At 35.8% G+C, this 9,950-nt stretch overlaps 1 protein-coding gene across 1 annotated transcript; it reads left to right on the forward strand.

Annotated features, from left to right (window-relative positions):
• The first annotated feature begins 347 nt into the window (after nucleotides 1-347).
• On the forward strand, nucleotides 348-1,358 carry LOC5577767. Its single transcript, XM_001663490.2, has 2 exons — nucleotides 348-489; nucleotides 554-1,358. The coding sequence occupies exons 1-2, from the start codon at nucleotides 433-435 to the stop codon at nucleotides 1,220-1,222; spliced, it is 726 nt and encodes a 241-aa protein (XP_001663540.2). The 5' UTR covers nucleotides 348-432; the 3' UTR covers nucleotides 1,223-1,358.
• The last annotated feature ends 8,592 nt before the right edge of the window (nucleotides 1,359-9,950 follow it).

The following is a 9,950-nucleotide window of genomic DNA, read 5'->3' on the forward strand; positions in this document are numbered from 1 at the left end:
TCGATGTCAATTTGATAGATGATTGTTGGCAGATGTCATGTATGACATGGCACAAATTTAATTACATTATCTGTGCAAAGTCGATGAGACACATTTGACATTTAATCAATTCTGTTAAGCTACAAAAATGAAGGATGTCGAACAATCATAAAATCACCGAACTTGCCTACCGGGTACAATGCGAAGTCTAACGCCTGAAATCTATCTATCGTTTGAGACGTTCTGACATTGATCACGTGAATACAGCTGTTCACTGTCAGAGCATCCAGCGCTGCCATGGGCTACGAAACCAATGGAGTTAATTGGATTCTTATCGAGAGATGTATTTCCGTCAACGACGCAGTTGTAATTGATAACGAGCGCACCTATAAAGAAGTATTTTGCTTCTAACGGCTCCACACTGTAGTAACCGTTCGAAACAATCACTTCACCATGAAATCGTTCTTCATACTGGCCGCAGTGATCGCTGTGGTTCACGGCAACTCCCTGGTAAGTTTAGTAATTGACCTGCATTTCGGACTATGTTATCTGAGCAATCGATCCACCCTTCCAGATTTGCCGCAACTACCGATCAGGAGCCCTCGTGCCCAATCCGGAAAATTGCTCCGAATTTTTCATGTGTCGTCCGGGACGGGCAATCCAGTTCAGCTGTCCGCCGTACACCCGATTCAACGTTGCCATCCAGGCTTGTGATCCGACCAGTGCCGTCGTCTGCAAACCCGGAAAGCTTCCGCTGGACATTGAGTACACTCCCATCGTTGGGCCGCCTTCGGTTATCGAGCACACCAATACCGCTTGCATTGGAAAGCACAACCTTTACCTGTTGGCCAACCCAAGTTCCTGCGCTTCCTTCTATCAGTGCTCCCCGACCGGAGTGATTGCTTTCGAGTGCCCTGCCGGAACGCTGTTCGATGCCAACCGCAGATACTGCGAGCGTAGTGACATTGCATCCTGCTTAAATGCACCGATTGTGCCACCAAATTTCCCGGAAATTCCGGTTATGCCAGAGGTGCCAGCTCTTCCGCCGGTATCCATCGAGGAACACATCATGAAGCGATGCGACGGACAACCGCAGGGATACAAGGTACGTCATCCGTTCAACTGCCGCCAGTACATCCAGTGCAGCACCATGGACCGTTCGAGGGTCTTCACCTGCCCAGCGGGTACGGCTTTCGATGAGGCCCGCGCCACCTGCGACTGGGAGCGAAATGTGAAGTGCTAGAGCGGGAGAGGAAGGTGTCCGAGAAGAAATCTATAATATAAGGAGTGAAGCAGTTCAAATCACAGCTAATTGGTGGTGGGTACATAAAGTGGAAGATATACTATGATACCGAATAAAAGATTGACGCTTGAAGTAATTCTTGAATTATTAAAATCAACATCATCCGTGTCAGCCGTTTGAACTATTCAAGTTATCATCTACAGTGTAATCAGTGGTTATCGATTAATAGAGTAAAATTGGACAATAGTTCGAATGAGACAATAGTTTCTTTTTGAAATTTCTAGTTCAATTCAAAACTTATGTTATAAATGTCATGATGGTTCGGTTGCTTTTCAAATAGGGGACTTTTACTACAAATATTATAGACATCAATTCTATCCATCTATTCGGTTGAACTTTCATTGCATGGAATAAAATAAAAATACAATATTATTCAATATTGTTTGTAAGGGCGTTGATGTGCATGAGTTTTTGCGCAAAAAGTTGGAAACCTGGGGACGGACCTAGGATTAAATCCCATCTCCGAGATAGTCACTAAAATTTCATTGACGACTTCCTTCGGAAGGGAAGTAAAGCCGTTGGTCACGAAATGAACTAACCCACGGCTAAAAATCTCGTTGATAAAGATAGAAAAAAAAGCTTGAAAACCTTGGTGATACCAGAGTGATTTCTTTCTCAGTTAGTCTGCTTATCTTTGGTCAAGCTAAAAGCGTATTGTGGCTGCTCAGTCAAGGATGAAGGATCAATTGGTGAGCTCGTTTCATGCTTTTATTTCAAATCTGTAAAATATGTATGACTGCACTTTTTTTTCGTTACAACGGTGAGACGTATAAATGATTGTTCACTAACTATACACTGAGAGGCAAAATAAAGTGCCCACATTACCAGTTTTCAAATTTCTGTCGTTGATTTGGTTCAAATTAACGTTAACACACTTAAATCTTTTTTGATATTTTATTTTTGATATTCTTTTAAAGTTGCACTTACGAAATTTTGATAAAAAAAAAGAATTTTACTCAAAGAAAAAGAAAATCAATTTGCATTGAAAAAAAAAATAGTGACTAAATAAAGTGCCCACTTCCTTCTTGGCCCCAGAAAAGATGATTTAAGAAAAATAAAAAGCAATTTAATAGAATATCAAAAATAAAATATCAAAAAAGATTTAAGTGTGTTAACTTTAAAGTGAACCAAATCAATGAGAGAAATTCGAAAACTGGTGAGGTGGGCACTTTATTTTGCCTCTCAGTGTAAATGGGTTTTCACCGTGAGTGTCAGCATAAAGTTTTAAGCTAAAATTATTCATGTTTATCATGTTATTTTGTTTTCAAAACACTTTTATTTTTGTATTAAAAAAAAACTTTGAATGGTTCGTTACTAAAATTGTCGGCATAAGAGTGTTTTGTGATGGTTCAGTCAATCGAATTTATTTTCTTTTCGTATGAGAAAAATATGATGACACATGCTTCCGTCCTGACAGTTATAAGAATGTTGTGTTCAACAAACTTTGAATGGTTTATCACTTCAAGTGTCGATATTATTTTCTTCTACTTGGTTTTTTTTTTCATTTCAATTGAAAATATTACAGTGAAACCTCCATGAGTCGATATCTGAAGGGATCATCGGCTTATAGAAATATCGAGTCACACGGAACAGAAATGCTCTGGAAAGCTGATTGAGGTGACCATCATAGTAATCATGAAATATTGTTTTTAGCATGGTTCCATGAGTCGATTTCAAGTAGCTAATAGCAGCCGAAGTGAAGCGTGTTTGTCATCGTCGGGTGATTTGTTCGAATCGGCATCATAAAAATACCTGGCTTAAACTTGGTGAAAATATTGCGGAAAAGTATTGACAATGAAAATATTGTCAATATCGTGCTCATCTAGGGGCTGCTTAATACATCTGATGGATTGAATATTCTGAAACTGTCAGGCAATTATACAATGTAAGAAAGGTTAACATTAACAATAGTATTGTTCTAGAACAATCTAATGGTAAGTAGTTGTTATGATGAAATTAGAATGTTTTGCTTATGTTTTCTGTTTTGTTTCAGGTAGAGTAGATTGTTTTGGTATGCTCTATAGAGGCATTGTTACAGGTGACCCAAGTAACAATTCCACAGCAATTTGGCATTCGTGTGGATTTATTAATATTTTCTGGCAGTTACGCGAATGCCATGATAGCTAGAGGCGACATTTAAAGTTGCTAGAAGATGATATTGTGTAAGTCAGCTCTTAGTTGTTTTCAAAACCTTTTAGAGACAAACTATAAAGTAAAAATTTTGTGGCTACAAAACCAGCTTTATTGCAGCATATAATACCTCATTTCAACTACATATGGTGGCTGAATGATACTTATTTGTGACGGCTATGATATAAGATTGATATAATACACCTTGTTGTCGTAAAAGCTGCTTGTAAACTGATTGACTTGCACTTCAATCTTGATAACTTACCTTATTTATACCTAACTAATCAGTATTTGGCTCTTCAGATGCATTGCAATGCATTGCGAACACTTATTCCTGACGGAAAAAACGACACACTAATGTTCATTTTCATTCTTTCTGCATTCATTTATTTAGTTAACATCTACACAGATAACACTGAATCAACAATTTCACGCCACAATCTTTCTGCGTATATTCTTCATAATAGCATACCCAAACTGCAAACTTTGTTGAATGCTGCTTGGTTACCATGAAAAGCAAAAAAAGCTGCATCATCTTCAATCAGCATTTGTTATGGCAATTTTACATCTACAAATGCCGAATCTTAACAATGTGCCTTTATTTGTGTATTTATGATGACAAAACAGCATTTGTCGATGACAATCAATTATGGATCCGCCATATCAATTTCACTCCGGGTGCCACAATTTCACTTTTTACAAATCGTATTTTTTCGTAATTTCATGCTACGATTTCATGATGATTAAACTGATTGAATATAATTTAGAGCACAATTACTCCCCAATCCAACCAATAAATGTTGAATTCTTCACCAGGCGGCAAATATAGAAAATGCTAAATAACTAAAAATATGCCACTTTCAGAGGGGACACAGGCAAATTATCTTCTTTCTCATCACATTTCACAGTAAATCTCACTCGGCACTAAAGATTTAAGCACTAGCACAAATAAATCACTTCATATAAAAGTCACTGCGAAATAATTTATCACAGACGTGTTTTCAATTTTGTTTTGTTTTGTTTACGTTGGAATGAATCTGGCAAGATCAACGTTATAATAAAATCATTTTCAAGTCAAAATACGCGTATCTGTCAAAGGATACAAACTCTAGTGGAATTAAATGGTATAGTACTAAATTCGATTTTTTCATCCACTCAATCGATTAAGTTTTCAGCTCAAACGGATGTTTGGTTATCCAGATCCGTGCTCTTGAAAATTTGAGGTTTGGCTTCGATTTATCTTCACCTTAATCGAATTGTTTTAAAACCTTATCTTCATTAAAATATAGACTTTTCAGTTTCCCCTAAAGTGCACTGAAAACGTGATTATTTTACACCTTCGGAAATAGTTTATTTGCGGAGTGATATTCCGCTATTATCAGGCAGTTTGCCAAGTTGTTGAAGTCATAATCCCGGTAATTTCGAGATCCATAAACTTTCTTGTATTTCCGTGAGATGGTATACTAATAATAATTTGAATTTGAAAAAAAAACTGTTTGATTATTGTGCGATGTTGCTCCACACGAAAAACTGTTGCTGGTTTGTGAAGCTGCCCGAATTCTTTGCATTGTTATTCAATGCACGTAATCCACAAGTAGACATGTGTGATGTTTCAGCAGAATGGGTTGATTGATTCATACAATTCTTTCACTATTGCATTTATTCAGGAATCTTACGAACAAAAGCGATGCGAGCGCCAAGAGTAGCACGTCGGCCAGATAACAAATATTAAAATTCGACTGTACAATGAAAACAATAGAAGTGTTACGTCTGTTTGTCTGTGACTAAAGTATTGACAATCGTATTGAGTGCCATAGTTTGGCCAATACTGCATTGCTCAGTAATTGAGGTTTAAGTTCTGGGGCAGTACAAAGTTAGTTAGAATAGCCGGAGGCAGCTTATTGGAATATAACAATATTTTATGACTATCGATTACAATACAAAATTGGCTCCGTAATGCCTTGATCGCTTGAGCCTATGGAAAATCGATCAATTGTGAAAGACTTTGACGGCATGTAATTGCAATGTGCCATTGAAAACATTTGAAAATGCCTACCGGTGATAGAATGGCTAATTAATCTATTTAAAATTAGTGATTTTAATAGTTACACTTAAAAATGAGCGTAACTCAAAATTTCGACAACATTCTCATTCAAAACTCCGCTTAGAGGTTACAAACAACTAAAAACACCTACTTCAAACCAAATTTTGATGGTTTAGTGCTTCTGATAATCACGACCAATAAAAATCCGTTCAAATATCTTAGATTTTCTTTGAATTTGTGGACTTATACAATCAAAAGGGCGTAACTTCAAAACGGGCCCTACGATTTTTTTTAAATTTTGCCCAGAGGTGCAGCTTCGCTTAGAAAACGACTGGTGAGCACAGATTTGATGGAGATTTTTTTCTGATAATAACGGTCAGAGGAGCACCGTGCATGTTATATCAATGTTCTCAGAAATGTTTAGGGTTTGTTAGTTCAGGGGGATGGACGTTTTCGCATAATTTTATGGGTGGACATTTCGGATAATGGACGTTTGGCATAAAGAGAATTATAAGCCTTCTTTTAAATGCCACCTGTTCTTATATGAAACTGCTTCATGCGAAACGTCCATCTGCGAAATGTCCTTATGCGAAACGTCTTTATGTGAAATGGGTCACAGTTAGTTCATATTAAAGAAGATGTTTTGCAAAGTATTAGGGGAAAGCAGGATAGAATAGCCCCCAAATATTCGTGTTAAAAACTACACAAAAATAATAAAATGCTATAGATTCCGCAAAAATGATGTATGATATTTTGTAGCACAACTTGTGAGCTTTAAACTTCAATAATGTAGAACCGGTGCTTTTGAAAAACTCGATAATTTTGAAGAAAATATGGCAAAAAAATCATTTTATTTATTTTTATTGAGAGGCATACAAACAAAACTGATTCAAATTTGGTTGGAGTACATGAATTTATTTAAGAAGCAAAACAAAGACATTTATTCAAATAAAAGATTTTCGTATTTTACAGAAAAAAAGGAAAAGTAATTGACTGTAGAATGAAATTTATTTGAATAATGGCCTTATGAATAATAATATTTTTATAGTAATTATTTACATACGATTTTGTTTTTGCAAACTGACATCTTACAAACTGCGTATATGAGCAGAGTATGGAAGCCTTGTCAGTAGTTGTGATACCGATTATATCATACAGTGTGGCTGCTGCCATATATGAAACAAATGTCACTTAGTAGCAAAAATGAGAAAATGGATAACAATGAGGGTGGAGCATTTCGCACAAAGACGTTTCGCATAATTTTCAGAGTGGACGTTTCGCATAATGGGCATTTGGCACAATGAAAGTTATATAGATTTTTTAAAATGCTTCCTGTTTTCTATGAAATTGATTTATGCGAAACGTCCATTATGCCAAACGTCTTTATGCGAAATGGGTCACCCCCGATAACAATAAGGCATTGTACCAAAGTTTTCGACAACATTCCGCATTCTTTCCTATTGGGACATGTTTTGATGGGTTCATGTGACTCTGTAGAATATTATGATATAGATGACATGCTTTAAGGTTGTGATTATCGTATATTAGTTGCCTGTATTAGTGCGTTCCTAGACTACACCCCTAATGAAAGCCCTTATGGTGGCCTACATAACTTTTACTATTGTTATAGCAACTTTATGGATTTTGTATTTATTTCCTTACATCAAATCATTGTGTTCTTTTACATAGGAAAACTACCTCTGTACCAAGTTGAGTCTAGTACACGATACTGAAGACGGCCTTACAGTTGAGGTAGAAATACGCGTATCTGTCAAATGATACAAACTCTAGTGGAATTAAATGGTATTCAGTTTTATACGCTACTATTAAATTGAGAGGGGTTATTCAATTTTGACATTTCTTGCATACAGAGTTTAAAGTTCGGGCTTAGTAGGCAGTGATATTAGATTGTTGATTCGACTGTCACTAATGTTCACACTGTTTCTATGCCAAACTTGAAGGATTATAATTCTTTCAGCAATTATATTATTTTATACATTTTTAGGCACTGGAGGTCAACAAACCTGTGTCTAGAAAACTGCTATCATCTATGTCAGACTAATACGGAATGAAACACATTTTGAAAGATTAAGTTCAATCATCGTTTTGTTCATGATAGTTGGCTCGACTTTTATTTTAATAACACAACCAGCATGAGGGGAACACTCCAAAACTTTTTTGAGAAGAATAAATCATTTCTAAGGTAGACATTATGCGGGAATGGAGTTGGCAAAAAAATTTACATTCCATTCAAGTTGTCTACAAGGCCAAGCGTTCATTTCTTTCGCCGAGTTGTATGTAATTAATGACCGGTTTAAGCTTATAAGATATAACACGCTTTAACAATTTCTGTTTGGAACTTACCGGGCATGACATCGTCCGAACATTTCGATCATCATTTGTTGGGCAACTTTGTATGTCGAAGATACAGGAAAAAAATTTGAGCAAAAAATCAATTATTTCATTGAATTCCTGTCACAACAGCAGTGAGCGTACTACCAGAACCAAAGCCAAGGTTTAAAAATACAATCCGTTATAAATAGCTGATTCTATATTGATTTATATAGAATGTTCTCTAAACTTCCTAAATTGCTTACAAATACTTGTATGAAAATCCTTGCAAAATAAATTGGGCGTGCATTTCATGGCTCAGTTTAGAATAACTTGTGGTAACACTAATTTCCCTTCAGCATCAATCGGAACAATTGACTGTGCGACTTGTTTCAATGTACAACCCTAAAAAAGTCAGAGCTTCAGTATTAAATGTAAAGTTATAAAATTTACCGTTTTTTATTTTTTCCTAACATACCCCTTATTAATAAATACCCCTTATTGCGATTCCTACAAACTGGCACAAATTTAAGCACTATCCCGAAAAAAAAAAGATTTTAAACAGCGTTCGTGGATTACACCTCAAATAAAAGCCCATGAGTTGTCAAAAAGTCAATTTGAAAATCACCAAGATTTTCATGAAAAACATGTTTTGAAGGATTTTTAAATCCATATACCATGCTTATCTTGAAGTTCATATAATTTAAAGTAATCATATCATATTTCAACTGAATCCGTGCATTTTTAATAAGTTATTGCCGTTCTAATGATTTTGCATGTATTTTGAATGAAATCATTCGGGTTCATTGGATGATAGCTAGAAGCTTCGGCAGGATTTTTGTCCGGATTTACCTTGGCGGTACAACCTTGGCGTTTATCCATTTGTCAGGAAAATATGGCATCTAAAAACATGAGCCACTCCTGAAATATTATTCATGATGATGTTAAAACTTCATCTTCGTTAGGGGCTTTCACTGATTTTTTTTAATAATAGTTCTCATTTCTTCCAAATCAGTCCCTCAGGAATTTACACAAACGTTCTCTTGCTTGAGAATGCTGTCGAAATCTTGAGAAATTTGATTTTTAATTAGACTAATGAGCCCTAAATTAAAATTGTGCGCGTTCTCAAACTCCAAAGCAAGTTTTTGAGTTTATTTGTAATTAGTTTTCGAAATGTTAGATAATATTTTAATGCGCTTAAACCCTGGGTCCACTAAGGAAATTTTATTTGCAAAAATGTTGTTCCCTTATTGTGAAAAACGTTTTTCATTTTTTTTTGCAGATTTGGCCATATTATTTTCAAAGCAGGATTGTGATTGCATTGAAATTGCATTTTCTGCAGGTTTTTAAGACAGATCAAGAGTTTAAGATCATAGTTTTTAATAACAGATTTGAATTTTACTTCACATTTTTGTTGTTGTTTGCTTGTGGCTTCAACAATGGAATTAAATAATGTTTCGGGAGCATTGCCATTGCAATTCCAAATCAATTGTAGAAGAGTTTCTAGAAGATGAAGAATAGATAGGGGTATCTGAGTACACAGTAGGCAGATATTCAAAACTGAAAAGGCAATAGGTGTCTTTTTCAGTGATAATAAAAACGAAATCCTGATGCAAAGAAAGTACCACGGAAGATGAACTAATTCTTAGAAGTTATGTATTCACATTACGCTTGATTTCTACTTTTTTAATCAAGTTTGCTAATTACTAGTAATTTACGTTTTCCACTATTTTCCATACGTTTTGACAGTTATCGACTACCATTCTTCCATGCGCTTGTGTTGAAAGTTCGAGAAATTTGAGAAACCAGCGTAGCGCGATCAGTGAGTGGAATACAAACAACAGAGTCACCGCGCGGCCAGTGAAAGAAACTGAGTGTTCGAAAGGTTGTTGTCTGCATTTTTAGCAGCTGACGCCAACTATTAGCGTTTAAGAACGAAGTAAGCAGTCGTTACCCTATTGAGAAATACCCTGAAAAACAGTCAATCCAATCGCAAGTCAGCTTTGAAGCAGATAAATTAGCTGTCCCGTATATTGGAACGGAAAATAGGCAGCTGTAAAAGTAGCTGCGGTTAAACAAAATCGCACATAGTTATAAAAACTTTAATTAAAATGACGAAAACAGGTTCGTCTTTGAGTGAAAAACATGTGTACATTAAGATGT

This window comes from Aedes aegypti, chromosome 3 (genome assembly GCF_002204515.2).
Source record: "Aedes aegypti strain LVP_AGWG chromosome 3, AaegL5.0 Primary Assembly, whole genome shotgun sequence".
NCBI classification, from domain to species: domain Eukaryota; kingdom Metazoa; phylum Arthropoda; class Insecta; order Diptera; family Culicidae; genus Aedes; species Aedes aegypti.